General features: G+C 43.6%; 3 protein-coding genes across 5 annotated transcripts in view; 2 read left to right on the top strand and 1 right to left on the bottom strand.

Moving 5' to 3' along the window:
* yod1 (YOD1 deubiquitinase) overlaps positions 1-2,448 on the top strand; it is a 6,608-nt gene extending 4,160 nt beyond the window's left edge. For both annotated transcript variants that reach the window (XM_019856614.1, XM_019856623.1), the window contains exon 3: positions 1,401-2,448. In XM_019856614.1, coding sequence (XP_019712173.1) covers positions 1,401-2,092 — 692 coding nt within the window. In that variant the 3' untranslated portion in view covers positions 2,093-2,448. The remainder of the gene's footprint in view (positions 1-1,400) is intronic.
* Positions 2,449-2,776: 328 nt separating this feature from the next.
* LOC109507255 (specifically androgen-regulated gene protein) lies at positions 2,777-11,255 on the top strand. 2 transcript variants are annotated; one of them, XM_019856576.1, is made up of 4 exons: positions 2,777-6,488; positions 8,861-8,967; positions 9,067-9,265; positions 9,478-11,255. In XM_019856576.1, exons 2-4 carry the CDS (start codon positions 8,884-8,886, stop codon positions 10,554-10,556), a joined length of 1,362 nt encoding a protein of 453 aa, XP_019712135.1. In that variant the 5' UTR covers positions 2,777-6,488; positions 8,861-8,883; the 3' UTR covers positions 10,557-11,255. The 2 variants fall into 2 exon arrangements, with proteins under 2 accessions (XP_019712135.1, XP_019712127.1); XM_019856568.1 differs by having other exon boundaries at positions 8,861-8,988.
* Positions 11,256-12,705: 1,450 nt separating this feature from the next.
* kif17 (kinesin family member 17) overlaps positions 12,706-16,320 on the bottom strand; it is a 35,218-nt gene continuing 31,603 nt past the window's right edge. Inside the window, exons 12-16 of the mRNA XM_019856682.1 lie at positions 15,547-15,775; positions 14,844-15,102; positions 14,704-14,762; positions 14,497-14,635; positions 12,706-13,069 (exon numbers count right to left, since the gene is read on the bottom strand). Of these exons, the coding sequence (XP_019712241.1) occupies positions 12,918-13,069; positions 14,497-14,635; positions 14,704-14,762; positions 14,844-15,102; positions 15,547-15,775 (838 nt within the window). The 3' untranslated portion in view covers positions 12,706-12,917. The remainder of the gene's footprint in view (positions 13,070-14,496; positions 14,636-14,703; positions 14,763-14,843; positions 15,103-15,546; positions 15,776-16,320) is intronic.

Below are 16,320 nucleotides of genomic sequence, written 5' to 3'. Positions count from 1 at the left end.
AAAAAAAAAAGATAAAAAAATAAAAACTTTGTCCGACCTACCGGAGGGGAGAAAAAGCAGTTTTTAACCCGTATTTAAAAGCGTTTACACTTGGAGCTTACTTCACTTCTCTTGGCAGCTTACGCCATTTCTATGCGGCACAACAGCTAAATGCTGTTTCACCACGTTTGATTTGAACTTTGGTGTCCACTAATTGACCCGAGTCTGCGGACCTCATAACCCTACTTGGCTTACCGTATTTATTCATGAGCATTTCTTCAATAATTAGGACCTAAACCATTGAGTGATTAATGGACAAAAAGCAGAACTTTAAAATCTGTTCTCTTGCTGACTGGGAGCTAGTGTAAAACCGTTGTTGTGGTCAGAACCTGTGACGCTCTTTCGAGGGACTCCAGTCAGAAAACCATTACAATAATTAAGTCTTCCAGAGATAAAAGTATGTACTGCAGTCTGATTGGTATCACATATGCCTGCAGTCTGAACGCAGCCATTGACACATCGAACAACTGAACGGTGGGTCAACTCAAATGCAAACAACCACAATGCATGTGCAGTATGTTCTATATCAAGCGAGCACATTGTAAACACACATTGTACCTGCTGCTAATCTGAACTGGGTTTCCAAATACCACTGCTCTTGTCTGTAGTGTATACTTATTTACACTCATGTGTGAATTTATTTTCATCAGGTTTTCACAAATAAAGCTCTCTAGTGAAAGCAAAAAAATTAACAGCTTATCAATTGCAATTCATAAATTTGACATGAAGACTGGTCAAAAATAACCCTGCGAGAAATTCAGAGTTAATCACAAAAAACACGACTAGAAATAAATCTGCAGACAGTTCATCAGTGGATGCAAAGATGTGCGAAGCTATCATGCAGTTATTTTTATATTTGCAGTAGAGTTGGATTAAAAAAAAAAAAAAAAAAAATGATTTTTCAGATTTTGGCCTGGCCGGTGGTCCTCTTTGAATGAAGGGCGTTCTCGCTTGTGTGTGTGTGTGTGTGTGTGTGCGTGTGTGTGTGTGTGTGTGTGTGTGTGTGTGTGTGTATATATATATACATATATGTATATGTGTGTGTATATATGTAAGGATTTGTGTGGCACAATTGACACATGCCTTCCCAGACCCCACCTACCCATTTTTTGTCATTTAGGGGGGAAAAAAGTTGATCAAACATTTATTTAAATGCAATTATGTACAGTACATTCTAATATGGTAATTGTGATGTTACTTTGTGAGTTAAGTTTTTTTTTTTTTTTTTTTTTTTGAGATGCTACTCTGTGTAAAAAATTGGTAACCCCTGTTCTGGAAATAAGGGAAATTTATGCAGGAAAAAAAAAAGGTGCGGTGGAGGTTTCACCACCGTAGTAATGTGGTGTGGTCATCCCCCACAGGCGACACGCTCATTGTGGAGGAGGAGAAAAACAAGGCCAAGCTGGGCACCCATCCCATCGTCACCAAAACGCCTCGCCTGAACGCTTTACCAACACTGGCGCGCCGCGTGGTGCCGGCCGACAACTCGTGCCTGTTCACCAGCGTCAACTACGTGGTGGAGGGCGGCGTGTATGACCCGGCGTGCGCCCCGGAGATGCGCGGCCTCATCGCCCAGATCGTCTCCAGTGACCCGGCAGCGTACTCTGAGGCTGTTCTGGGCAAGAGCAATGAGGACTACTGCGCCTGGATCCGGCGCGACGACACATGGGGGGGCGCCATCGAAGTGTCCATCCTGTCCAAGTTTTACCAGTGCGAGATTTGCGTGGTGGATACACAGACAGTGCGCGTGGATCGCTTTGGGGAAGACGCCGGCTACCGCAAGCGCGTGCTTCTCATCTACGACGGCATCCATTATGACCCGCTACAGAGGGAGGTGCCCAGCGCGCCCCCCCAGACCGTCTTCTCCACCGGCGATGACGTCATCCTGGCGCAGGCCCTGGAGCTGGCCGACGAGGCTCGCCGCAAGCGCCAATTCACGGACGTCAACCGCTTTGCGCTGCGGTGCATGGTGTGCCAGACGGGCCTGGTAGGACAGAAGGAGGCCCGCGAGCATGCCAAGGAGACGGGCCACACCAATTTTGGCGAAGTCTGAAACATTTACTTGCTTCTGTTTGTGTGCCACCCCTCCACGTTATGTGGCCGTCTACCTCGGTGTTTCCCGACCTTTATTGAACCAAGTTGCATATTTTAAAGAAAAAAAATTGTCTCATGGCACACCACCAAACATAAATAGCAAAAAATTATATATTAGGGCTGAACAATTTTGAAAATCATTGAATTGCTATTTCATTTGTGATTATTTTTTTCTAGGTCAGGCTTTATTATCCAAAAATGCTTTTGGTCTTATATGCTAAAATAAGGGTAGCCAGAATGAATAAGACACATATTGATCCACTTCAGTTAGAGTTCACTACGACAACTTCACAATTCTACCAAACAAGTGTGGCATAAACATATACAGTGTGTCTATATATATATATATATATATATATAAGATAAATGTCTATCTATCTTATCTATCTATCTATATCACGCCAAATGTTCATGTTTCACAAAACAGTAACTTGAACTGCATGGTGTGAATATTAAAATTGCATTATCTTACATTGCATTATTAGTTGGAATTTGATTAATTGTTCAGCCCTAGTATGTATGGTGTGTCCCCCACCGACGCATTTGCAATTTCACTTATTTGCCGATTTTGTTTGTTTTTATTTTTGGAGTGGGGCAAAATACTCGCTGATTCACATTTTTGTGCTCTTTCCGAAACACCATGAAGATGCCACAAGATGGCACCAAGCCCTGTCTAAAAAGTGTGCTTTGGCGCCATCTTGTGGCATCAAAAGGCAATCATAAACCTCTTGATGGGGGGGCGGGGGATTACTTGCGTTATTCTGTTGTATGAATGGCAACAGGATGACATGCAGGTTAATTGAACACCATCAGAAGAACATTTTATTGTTCTGTCTGTCACAATACATCACTGGCATAGATAGATCAACAAAGGTAAATTATTTGTTGTAATTCATTTCCAAATCAAGTAAGTGAAATTGCCGCGGCTCAGTAGTTTGCTATCACTGGTCTACCTCACCGACATCCACAACATTTAACTGGCCACCCAGCACTGGTAATGCCATTATTCTCCGGATCTGCCTCGACTGGTCAAAATTTAATCCACATTTGTTAACATTTTAGAAAACACCTCTGCCTACAGACTCAAACTGCCTTCAACATGCTGTCTGCCCATTTTCATTTCGCTGTCGTGTTGAAACGTTGCATAACTAAAACAATCACTTTTCAGGAACTACACAAACAGTTGGTTTGTTGAGCCATGAAAGGTGAAGTCAACCCCCCAAAATACTTTAACAGCGTGCCTTCACTAGTCTAAACACGGCATCCCAATTAATATTGTGCTTGTGTAATATGAATTAAGCAGCAAACCTCACCCATTTCACTCATTTCGGAAGGTGGCCATTTTGTCACTTTTGCCGGCTGAAAATCACGTCGCAGTTGCTCGTGGCTCAGGTAATGACCAGTCATGGCTAAGCTACAGAAAACAGGTGGGCCGTGATTGGTCGTTATCTGATCCCTGAGCGACTGTGATGTCATCAGTCGACCGCAGGTAGCAAAATGGCCCTCCCGTCAGATGGACAAAAACGGTTGGATTTTTACTGCTCAGATCATATTGCACAGACGCTAGACCAGTGGGGTTGCAGAAAACATATTCCCGTAAAGAAAATGGTTTGGTTGACTTCCCCTTTAATTGCATCGCCAAAGACTGCAAACCAATTTTTGACGCTCAGTAAATTGGCAAAGTATCAAACGTGGAGATTTATATAGCAGGGATGGACTGTATACATTTTGGACAAAAACGCATGAAGTCATTTCTGCAAATGGTGCAGAGAGTTGTTGTGCTATTTTGTCTGGTAGTCAGTTTATACTGATCATATCCAGAAGACAATGCCAGCACGATAAATTTGGTAAAAATGTCAGAACAGAAATGAACCAAGTTGGCAGCATGACGAATGGTAACTCTCTAGTACTTATGTTTTTATCATTTGCCTTTGTCTTTGCTGACCATGGTTTACTCCGCTTAAAATTGTCTTGATGTGAGGGGTGGGGGGAGCTGAGGGGTGGAGGGAGCAAAATTGACCAAATTTGAAAGTTCAGCAGGCAACGTCAATCTAGAGTTTGGTTTTAAACTAAAATGAGGAAATGTTTCTGTTTTTATTTAAAATAAGATAATCACATTTAATATGAAGCGTTAACATCTCAGGTCAGAATTTCTCATGTGTATTCAATGAAATGCATGCAACTTCTCATTTTGTCAACTCAAATAGGTTCCGCACTTGCTGACTTTTAAATTGAGAGGGACCCCACACACACAAGAAAAACGTGTGTGCTTAGTAAATACGGAGGAAATTTGCTCTAATTTGTACAGATTGTCTTTGTGTGCCCTTGCAAAACAATTTTGCTTTTTGCTAAACGTATGTGGAGGTACAGTAGTGTTTTTTTTAATCGGACATCATGCTTAGTCTACGTTCCCAGTGGGGGGAAAATGGTTCTCCAACTTCGCCTCGTTTTAGCTATGACCCTCTTAAATGTTAGACTCGTTTATTTCTCAGCTGTGTTTCGGTCTTGGTGGAGGTCTTCCGTTACGCACGCACGCACACACACACACGACTGAAAACTACGTGAACGCAAGACACGTAGCGACGGAACTGGCCAACTTGTTACGTGACACTGACTTTCAAACTCTCGTTTGAAAATAATAGGAAACAGTATTGAATTAAAACTTGGAAATGCAAAAACTAACATTTTAACATGCCTAATTTTTATGCAAGACAAAAATGAAAGTCAAAGTCCTCGTCTTTTGAGGATTCCCATCAAAGTCCTTTCCTCTGTGGCACTTTGAGTTCAATTTCTTGTGTCGTGCCTGTCGAGGGACGATGAACCTTCCTCATCCCCCAAAAGAATAATTGTAAGAAAAAGGAAAAAAAAGGAAAAATACAGGTGCTCGTCAAAAAATAATAATAATATGAAAAAGTTGATTTAGTTCAGTAATGCTATTTAAAATGTGAAACTTGTGTAATGCAAACATTCATTCTACACTGAATGACACATTTCAAGTGTTAATTCATTTAAATTAAAACGAGCACCTGTATCTTTAGATGCTCACTAAGATGGAGAATTGTTTCATGATAGTTTGACTTTCGAGGCTTTTTTGTTTAGATTTATTATCATGGGTCGGGCGTTTGGAACCCCATTAAGTTTTCAACTTGGCGTTCTGTGATGTCCCCCCAGACCGCCAGGGGGCAGTGCTGAGATCACGGAATATTTGGCGTTTCACTGTTGATTTTTCTTGACTTGATTTTCCTGAGATGGTAAAACTTGAAGTGAATTTTTTGTTTCGGTTTGTGTGCTTATTTCATTTCAAGGAGATGGCAAATAATGGTGCTGTCAACAAAAGAGACTTAATTTTCTGTTTACTAAATTGTAATTTTTGTTGTGAATTTGAATAATGTGAAAATGTTGACACTTGTTTCAAGTTTTATGAGGAGAACGTCGCTCAGTACCAGGTTGCTGCCAAAAAGTCATGTCAGGATTTTCTTGTTTTAATGTGAACTGCTGCGATTTTTGTTGTCATTTTTCACCTTGCCATTTCACAAGTTCTCATCACTACTCTTCCAAGAATGTTGCACACCAAACATTACATAACTGGATTTACTTGACTTTTTCTGCAGTGTTGTGTCACAAGTAAAAGCTACAGACAGTAGTGTTGTGTTTGTGTCATTAAAAAAAGTAGGATTTTGAAGTAGAGTTAGGGTTTCAGGGGACGTTTTTAAGTCTTGTTTCAAAGTGCCTCAAAGTTGCTGTACTGCTCGAACAGCTTCAACAACCGTTGACATAAAAAAAAAAAATCCAAAATACTGTCACGCCATCGTATGTGGTTGAAGGACTTTATAATTAAAACACAAGGGACTGCACATGCATTCATTCATTCGAGAGCACTTTCGGCCGGGCACAACTCAGGCCTGGTCACTGCAAACGCTGTCTGGTAAAAGTGAACATTCAAGTTTACATGTCCTGAGATGTTCCTCTGTATGACATCACAGCCACACTCATAACAAAGCAAACAAAACGCAACGTTTAGATTGGCACGCTTATTTACGAAGACCCCTACAAAGCATGCTGAGAAGTCACCGCATTGTCGCACATATTTAACGACAAATAATTCCGATTCCAATAAATTTCCGTTCTAATTTTGCAGTCAATTCAGCTCTGGGGTTGTGGGCAGGAGGGGGCGAGTCAGTGCAGTTGTAGTAGTAGGTCTTTATGTCAGCTTATTGCCATGACAACGTCTTTAGGCCTCGCTCTGATTGGTTGACAGTTTAGCTCTTCCGCAGGTAAGCACGAAGAGCGAGCTGAGGAGCACTTTCGCCACATACAAGGAGCAAGCGAGTACATGGAGCGCAAACGATTTACAGGTACGATACTTATGATCAACGACAGACGTAAAACATTCCCACGAGCGTTATAACTCTTCTTTTGTAACAGTCTCTTCACCGATGACGTGTGTAAAATCGTTTGGTTTTTCAATATAAGGAGTATTAATGACACTAAACGACAATTACGGAGCCTTCTACGGTATATCTCCATTTGTTAATATTGTCCTTGAGTATTGATTAAATAGGTCATTCCTTTTTAGTTTAATCCGCCCTTATAATCGTATTGTGGACACACTCAGCGGCCACAGCATTAGGTGCAAACCTTTACGAAGAACGCCAGTTAGAATTGTCTGGCTTTTGTTGGGGTTTTGACATTTGTTTTTCATATTTCCTGTAGCCATAGTAACCAAACATAGAAAGACCCCTGCGCCCGTGATCTCAATTAAAAAAAAAAATCGGCCACACACACGTCATTAAAAAAAAAAAAAAAAAAACTGAGCAATTGTCTGGTAAATTGACAATTTTATCCTAAGTAATTATCCTCTGGTGTGGAATGTGTGAAAAATGTTTTTTTTTTCCTCTGCGATGTGCTCAAGTAGATGTTTGGGGCTAACAATCGGAAAGTGGACTCCACACCAATAATGAGGCCATTCATATATCGACTGTTGCTGCTGAAACGATGCAATTGGGACTAAATAAAGGTTATTGAATGTAATCTAAATTTGAGCATTGCAGGCAATCAGATGACAATCACATCATCGGCTGTGTCGAAAAGATTATCCTGAGTGATTATCCTGTGGTGTGTTTTGAGTGACTTTTCCTCCCCGATCTACTCACAACGAAGGAAGGGGCCAACAATCACAAAGATAAAGACCTGGGTCAGTCCTTATCTTGTGTAATTCATCCAGACTACATACCCAAATGTCATAAATCATCTGGAAGCCACATTTATTTGCATAAACTGCATGGTTTAACTGTTATCTTACGTCCACATCCTGACAGCTGGCGGTTGCCTAGTGTGAACAATAATGTGCACTCTTTTCTATCCCAAGAGCTGAAAAGCAGCCAAAACTAGCGAGTACAAATCATCTTGAGTGCTACAGTCTGCTTGAATTGTCAAAGGGATTTAGTCGAAGTATAATACACACGCTGTGTGTGATGCAGGTGGGGTCTGTGAATGCGATCATGTTGAGGGCGATTAGGAGCAGCGTGTGTGTTGTAATCCAAGTCACACCGCCATCCTCTGCACAAACTACAGTTATCCCTCACCATATCGCAGTTCGCTTTTCACGCTGAACATAACACACGGTACGTTCATGAACTTGTACATGTCAAAACAGGGCACCACTGCCCGGGTGGCCACACGCAGCAGGAAACCACCAAGGACCACCTGAGTAACCATTGGGGCCTGTTAGGAAAATAACTAGTGATGAGACATTGTGATTTCCTAGTAATGTGGTAGGTCATTTGAAAATATAAACATGGGCAGAGATTTGAGCAAATAAAGTGTTGCATATTCATATTTAACAACCAACGCATCCATTTTCCAAACCGCTTATCCTCAGGAGGGTCACGGTGATATTTATCGGATTCCTAATCATTGTGGGAAATCAGTAACACGATCAATGTTTTCTCATACAGTCCCCTCCCAAAGTTTTTGGATGGCGAGGTCAATTCCTTTGTTTTTGTTGAATACGGAAGACATTCGGGTTTCAGATCAAAAGATGAAGATGAGACAAAAGTTGAGAAGTCCAGCTTTTCTTTCACGCGGTTGACATCAAGATGTGTGAAAGAACTCAGGACAGAGCAGCTTTTTGTTTGACGCCATCCACTTTTCAAATGAGCAAACGTTATGAAATGAACTTAAAATGATTGGCATTTAATATTTGGTGGCGTATGACGCTTACCTTACTTATAACAACTGCATTCAGCCAACGACCCATTGACCTCACCAGACTGTTGCATTCTTTATTTGAAATGTTTTTCCAGGCCTTTACTTTCAGTTCTTGTTTGTTTCTGTGAATAATCTCCCTTCAGTCTCTCTTCAGGAGGTGAAATGCATGAAGCCCGGCCTTCCAATTCTAGATGCTAATAAGTGGTTTGTATTTTGTAGTATGGCCTGTATATTTCTTCTCTCCAAGTCTTCGAACAGTGGATGGTGATACCTTCACACCCTTGCCCGTGGAGGTTGCCGCTGACTGTCGCCTTTGGGTGTTTTTTTGCAGCCCTCGCCATGTTTCTGTCATCGACTGCAGTTCATCCCCTTGGCCGACCTGTTCGATGCGTGTTGCTTAGCACACCCGTAGTTTCTTTCTTTTCCAGGACTTTGTTGTATTGGCTCTCGCCTTCAAAGATGTTGGTGACCGCTGATTTTTAAACCAATCTTAACCAGAAATGTTTTTGTGATGCAGAGTGACACTGCCATTTGGATAAAATGCCAAAGAGTGACACCTGGCCAGGTGGGACTGGACTGGATATGTTGGCTGGAGTGGACAGCGCGGGGAGCTGTGACAGCGTTGTCAGCGGACATTCCGTTTTCGTGAGTCTCCTGGTCTCAAAATTTTCAAAGCTGGAAAAACAGGACTGTTCCAAGTGGGGATATTCTTTTGCATTACAGAGTGATGATAGTCTGGGCCACTTGTCTGCTGAGGAGAAAGCCTGCCTCATGTTTTTGGAGGAGACCATCGAGTCCTTAGACACCGAGGACGACGGCGGACTGTCCGACAACAAAGTGGACCTCCTGCCCGGAGGCCCCGCCAGTCTGGCCTCCAGACTGGCGGACCTGTCAGCCTGCATGAGGAAAACCAAGCTCAACGGTGAGCTAATCTTCCTGGCAACAGTTGCCATTTAGCTGCCATGTACTCAACAAAACACGATACTAGCGCAGCCATTGCATATTTGATTACGAAGCCCGTCTCTTAAGGTTGTTGATCGGAAACGTGTCTGTTTTGTCATCGTTTCTGCCTGACCGCCGAGGGAGAGAGTGAGTCAACTTGGGGTTTTCTAACAAACACCTTGTGTCCCGCAGGTCTGCAAAAGCACAGCTCTATGGAAACCATCAGGGAAAAAGTCGAGAACAAACCCATCCAGAACTACCTTGTGCCAACACCTTACGTTTTGGCCAGCAGCTCAAATTGTTCTGAACCAAAAGTCAAAGCTGGCCTTCGGCTAAACCAAAAGAAGTCGTTTTCATTCGGCAACAGTTCCAGCCAGAAGCCCGCCGGCGTTCACGTACCTTCCGATGTCAATGTCAAGACACCTCCTGTAATCAAATCCAAAGACAACCTGGTGAAGACAGGCGAAAGGGGACCTTTATCCTATGATGCGCTTGTTTACCTGCGGAGGAGCGCCTCCACAAAGAAAACACCCTTATGTCCCACAGTCGATCACACCATAGACTTGGTCCGACGTCCTCCGGTCATCATAGAAAGTTCAAACACCGCCAACGTCGGAAGGTCCGACAAAGCCATCTTCGAAGCCGGCGGCTTTACGACAGGCCCGCTACCCGTTGCTCCAAAACCCAAAAGGATTCCTTCAAATATCTCCGTGAAGACGGAAAAGGAAGCGGCCCCTGCCTCAAACTCATCCCACGGTCTGAAGAACGCAACAGATCCTGAAGTGGTCAGACAGGAAGCTTTGCTGAAGCTCGGCCTCCTCAAAGACCCACAGTCAGAAACTGCTCGACTGGCCCGACCGCAGCTCCCGAAGTCTTACTTGTCTGCGGACGACAGATTTTCCAAAACTCCCTCAATCGTCGGCCCATTGAGAAGCCCCTCTTTTTGCCACGCCCCAGGGGCCCCTGCGCCCAGGAGCAAGGAGCTGCAGAGTAGTGCTAGTTTCCACCACTCATCCAGGAGAAGCGACGGATCGGCCACGTCGCTCCCCCATCCCGCCAAACCCAACAGATTGACCACTACCCTGCTCAACCACAAACATGAGATGAATCATCCCGAACCGAAACTCAAAACGGTCCTCGAGGATGAGCCGGCCGCCCCCAAAGCCTCAAATTCGGTGCCGTACACGGTGATGATGGTGCCCGGAATGGGTGCAGACAGAAAAGAGGCTCTCAGGAAATTGGGACTGCTCAGAGATGAACCACACAAGTAAGCAGAGCAGCGGACGGGAAGGATGAAGAGGAAGAACTTAAAGCAGCTCTTTCCATGCTCGGTCTTTTTATCTAGTTTTTTTCCCTCAACAGTGTCCTGTGTTGCGTTGCAGCTCAAGTAGCATTGATTGTTTGCCAGCAGAGCACTTAGGCTCCAAGGGAACGTTTACAGGACTTTTACATTCCTTGACAAATTCTGGATCCCTGCCTGTGCCTCAAATTGGACATCGGCTCAAGTAAAGGTTACAGCTTCTGATTTCAGTACTTCTGTTATCGTCTTAAGTTGGGTGCACACATTCTGATTTTTAACATCTTAGCCGTTTTTTTTTTTTTAATATGAGCGACCCTGTAAATATTGAACACATGTAGCATTCAAGAATTCAGCTCTGACCATGTTTTCCAAACAGATCAGTGAGGAAAAACAAATCCAAACAATACCTCACACCGATCATTCATGATCAATTTTTAATGAACATCTCAGTTCCCAAAAATCAGATTTTTCTGGCTATTCCTTGATGGGTCAGGCATTAAAGGGTTAAGAGACATCCAAAAATTGGGCCTTTTCTTTGATTTCAAGGGAGGGAAAATGCTCAGATTTGGACTAATTGCCAGTATGTGTCTTTCACACTGAAAAATAGAAATGACAATTTCTACCTTGTCTTTTTCACACACGGACAAGAAAAATAAAATGTTTGACTGCACGTACTGAGTAGTGGTTGACTTACAGGGCAGCTATGTGGTCGTACTACTCGTCTTACTCCAGAGTTATGCTCCTCTTGCATTATCAGATTAGCCAGAGCACGGCACGCCTGTTCACTTAGAGACGGACTGTCCTTTCTCTCTGCCCGCTCTTTCCCCTTTCGCGTGTTTGACTTTTAATTCCTTCCCTGCGTGGTTACGCAATGCCTCAATGGCCAATTGTTCCCTTTCGCGGTTGGCGCGATCACTGGCACAGGCGCAAGGCTCGGCCAATGGGGGTTGGAAAGTGTGTGTGTGTGTGTGTGGGGGGGGGGGGGGTTATCTGTGGCTTATATTTCCACGGCGAATTGGGGGTGTCAAATTCTGATACTTGACACGTCTTCTCTTACTGCCAACTCATATTCTACAATGGAGGATGAAATCAGGCCAAATTGTGAAATGTGAGATACCACCTGACAGGTTGTGGGCAATGTTTCTCCAGTTAACTTGAAAAAGTAATTTTGTTATTTTACTGATTACTTGATTTTGAGTTAGATTACCAGTTAATGTATTAGTTGCATTCAACATATGCTGGCAATCTCACTTAATTTAAGATTGACACCCGTGTTGGCCAATACTTAAGAAACGCATTTTAAACTTTAAAATAAGTTGTTTTTCTAATTTAAATTAAACTTTTTTTGACTTAATTCGGGTTTATTCAATTTGGTCCCAATGCATAGGTTGTCCCAATGCACTGAAACGAGACGAGTCATTGGATAAACGCTGGTTTTGTCCCGCCCATCGGATGCTCAGCGTCTCTGGGAGTCTATGGACAGTGGGCGTTTATCGGCTGGCCAGGGCGCTCAGCTTTTCTGCATGATGATTGGATGATCTGAGTCTGAATCTGTCTTGATTGACAGCGAAATGAGCCAATCACCGATCTTATTGTGAAGGCATCCTTTTCATTTTTGTTTTTTGAAAAGGAACGGAGAGTAGAATTCAAATTGTCAACCTCAGGTCCTGGAGGGCGGCTGTCCTGCATGTTTTCCAAGTCTCCCTGTTGCAACACACCTGATTCAAATGAACAGGTTCAATATCAGGTTTCCGCAGACCTTGCTGATGATCTGATCATTTGAATCAGGTGTGTTGCAACAGGGAGACTTTGAAAACATGCAGGATAGCAGCCCTCCAGGACCGGAGTTTGACACCTGTGATTTAGAGTGTTCCATTAATCTGCCATGCATGTTTTTGGAATGTGGGAGGAAACCGGAGTACCTGGAGAAAACCCACGTAGGCATGGGGAGAACCTGCAAACTCCACACAGGAAGGCCGGAGCGGGGATCGAACCCACGACCTCTGCACTGTGAGGTCGACGTGCTAACCACTCGGGCCGCCCGCATGATTTTCAATGAAGACAGAATGAGCATCACAGCATCATGAAAATGTTGTACATTGCGATACCAACATGTATATTATTAAAAACATTGTGACCTTTTCTTAGTGGAATGAATGCAAAAAATGATTTCAATGAAGCAAGAAGATTCAAATGTTTGGTGTACAGGTGCTTAAGAGTAATTTATTGTTTCAAACTAATGAGGTTAGTTGTTATTGGACAGATATACAGCACATGCCACTGTGGAAACAAAACATGCTGCTAGTTGTGCGCGATGATATTACTTTCATTCTTAATGCGATTTGTTTTTTTTCCGCTTCACCTTTGCACCGGACACCGGGACATTCAAGGATTCGAGGCGAAAGGGACGGGGCATGACGGAGTCCAGGCTCGGATTTGCGCCGTGGTGGGGTGGCCCATTCATGACGGAGGGGCTGTGGGCTGCTGTGAAAGAAGGCGGTCTTCATGACTGCAGGGTCATTGAATGCGGTCATCACCTGCATGATTGCTGGTCACCTATTGGCATTTTTTGCGCTTTTTGAAATGCTTGACGATTCGCCCAAAACCGTTTAAAAAAAAAAGCAAAGTTGGACAGTATTGTGCAAGTGTGTACATCCTCAACCGGGAGATAGCTGGATTAAGAATTAACCAGTCACTTACAGCACACAGCAGTTAAAGCACCTCTGATTTACCCCAAATACTTTTCGGGTGCTCTAGTAGGCTTTTGACAATTATTTTTTATTTTTACAGAATGAGAAGCTTGAAGCTTCTGTGCTTATACTGACTGATATTTAGAACTGCTCACAGTCACCTTGGCCCACACAACTTTTTCCCCCCCTAGATAAACACACGAAAAAAAAATGTAAATAAAAATCAGGCTCCAGAGCCAGGTGAAGAATAACATCCTCAAAGTATGATTCTGCCACCACCAAGCTAAAATGAAAGTGTTGTTTTCTTTTGGTTGTGAGTCGTGTTGTGTTTATGCCAAATATGCCTTGACCAAAAGGTCCAATTTTGCTTTGATTGGACCGTGATCAAACCTCCCAAAGATGTGGGGAAAATGTGTTTGGTCACATCAATGATGGAACAGGCCTCTTTGCACAGGGGTGTATAAAAATATATGTTGTAAAATTAGCCGGGCTTATTCGTGGATGTTACAGAGTCTTTGCCGCATGAGTATTATTATCCTTACTTCTGCTTCAAATGAATCAGTAACCAATTTCAGGGAAATGTCAAATGAGTAAATATTCAAGTGTTTTTTGGATTACAGTTTGCCGTTCAAACTATTAATAGAGGATGTTGTAAAATTTGTTTTAACTCTTTCATTCCACAAGACGTACTTGTACATCTAATTCTTTTTTTTGCTCAGAGAGGAGGAGGGTCTGATGCAATCTGTGAATGAGAATAAGCCGTTTGCATTGTAAATCATGTCAAAAAGCGACCAGTAGGTGGCAGTGGTGCCTCACGTGCTTGAAATGCATGCTTTTACAAAAAGCTCTTTTTCTCCGTTTTTTTGCCCAGGAATCGCCATTTTCATGAAACTTAGCCATTTTGTAATGCCGATTGCTGAAGAATGCAAAAAGATAGAAACAAAATATTTTTTTCTGTCGAAACCTTATTTTGGTAGGCTTCATGTTTATATAGCATTGGAACCAAATCTTTTGTGGGCCTTGCAGGATCAGTCAAAATTCAGTAAAACGCTGGGATTGAGGGGGTTGCTCCAGTGAAAATGGCTGGGATTGAATGAGTTAAGGATTTGCTAATTAGTCAAAGCTTTTCACTACTCACGGCTAGCAACTCACGTATTAGCGGGACATTACCCTGTCCAATCAAAAGGACGACAGTGTCCCAAAAAAAAAAAAAAACCTCACCGTGACCCGTGGCTGTTTCACCCCCACGCAGCTGGTTGGCCCTCTTGCATCTGAAGTAAGCGTTGGCAATGTTTTCACTGTCGCTTCGGTCCAGGAGCTCTTTGTAGCGGTCCTCCTCAACCTGCTGGGGAACACGCGGCTGAAACGGGGAGGGGGGACAAATGGCAAACTCATGAGGATGAGGATGAAGCCATGCCAAAAACCTACCATGATGTCTTTGGCATCGGCTGCCAGGACTCTGGGCGGGGAGAGCTTGGAAGGCACAGCTAAGTGAGGAGGACACCAGGAACATGTTCAAATTGGCATTTAGTACCGCCGTAAAAAGGCTATAATATGGAAAGTCCCACCTGAGGGCAGTGTGGTTCTCTGGATCGTCACGTCGGGAATCCTCCAGGCAGCGCTCTCCTCGTCCCATGCGGCCTCTCTCTTCAGGCGCTCCAGGCTGCTGTAGTTGCAGTCCCGGCGAACGAGCGGCGCCATGCGCTCAAGCAGACCTTGAAGCAGCTGGCCCTCGCGCTCCAGGCGACGAATGGTCACGAGGTAATCGTTCCTCTCCTCTTCAAACTCGGTCTGCAGGTCACGAATCTCTAATTTGGCTGCTTTCAGCTGCCGGAGGAGAAGATGGTCTTTTCATCTTGACACGTGATACAACTCAAGTACGTAGGTCATAGATCTGACACAAAGTATTAAGAACCAACACAAGATAATCTCGCTAAATTTTGATTGACATTAACGTAGATGTGTTTTGAACAGCAACATCTTTGTTTTTAAAGGGGAAGTCAACTCAAAACATTCATTGACAAGAAGATGTTCCATGTGCCCCCACTAATGTAAACACAGAATTCAGATTTACATTGTCTTGGTGGAATATGAATTAAGCAGCAAAATCCACCCGTTTTAATCCCTCTTAGAATTTGGCCATATTGCCACTTTATGTCACCTGAAGAGGAGACTGAAGGGAGAAACCCCCACAAACAAACAAGAACTGTCACAAATTGCATTTGTAATGTTTTGGCGACCGTGCACGTATGTGATGGCACTGTGACCGACCTTTCCCTGGACCTTGAGCAGCATCTGGCCTTTGGCGTGGACCTCCTCCTGAATGGAGTCGTAGACACTGAACAGCACGTTGTCGCTCTCCTCGCTGTTGTCCGACAAAGCTTGAACGAGCTGAGCTTTCCTCTGATCGGCCACCTTCCTCCTCTGCCGCTGCCTCTGCTGGAATTCTTTATTACGGGCTTGCTCGCCGCCGACCACCTCCTGCTCCAGCCTCTGAAGCCTGCACAAGAAACAAGGCCTCCATTTTAAGGCCCTTTTTTCCCCTCATCATGTGACTGTTGCAGCCATCTCGTTACCTCTGCGTCCCGCATCCTAGACGCATAATTTTCCCGCGGGACACACAGTTCCAAATAATGTGTGTTTTTGGGACACACGGACATTTCTCAGACAAAAAAAAAACTACGGTACATCTTTTTTTCCAGTAACGATCCCAGTTTGACAATCACCGCCACTGTTGTTTTCATCTTGCGTTAAGTAATCTCGCATGACAAGATTTCTGTTCTCGCGAGACGAGATTGGCGAGATCGGCAGACGATTGCCAAGTTGTGTAACATTAAAACAAGTGTTGCGAAGAAGTGCTGCGAAAGTTTATTGCGGAAATGTCAGAGGAAGCAGTTAAAGTTGATTCGTTTTTTGCGATAAGTTGACTTTGAGAAAGCCTTGCATCTTTGGAAGCAGAGTAAAGAGAGGAGAATTTATGTACTCAAAGACTGAACCATTGGATGAAACAAGAACCTATTTCTCAGCAAATCTTGTATGCCTGAA

This window comes from Hippocampus comes, unplaced genomic scaffold (genome assembly GCF_001891065.2).
Source record: "Hippocampus comes isolate QL1 unplaced genomic scaffold, H_comes_QL1_v1.1 scaffold17, whole genome shotgun sequence".
NCBI classification, from domain to species: Eukaryota; Metazoa; Chordata; class Actinopteri; order Syngnathiformes; family Syngnathidae; genus Hippocampus; species Hippocampus comes.
The sequence above is the reverse complement of the archived record's forward strand: the minus strand, read 5'-3'. Positions and strand labels throughout refer to the sequence as shown.

Coding starts and splice junctions, on each gene's coding strand:
- LOC109507255 (XM_019856568.1), top strand. CDS start 8,884: ATGCCAAAGAGTGACACCTGGCCAGGTGGGACTGGACTGGATATGTTG. Junction 8,989..9,066: donor TCAGCGGACATTCCGTTTTC/GTGAGTCTCCTG, acceptor TTTGCATTACAG/AGTGATGATAGTCTGGGCCA. Junction 9,266..9,477: donor GAGGAAAACCAAGCTCAACG/GTGAGCTAATCT, acceptor TGTGTCCCGCAG/GTCTGCAAAAGCACAGCTCT.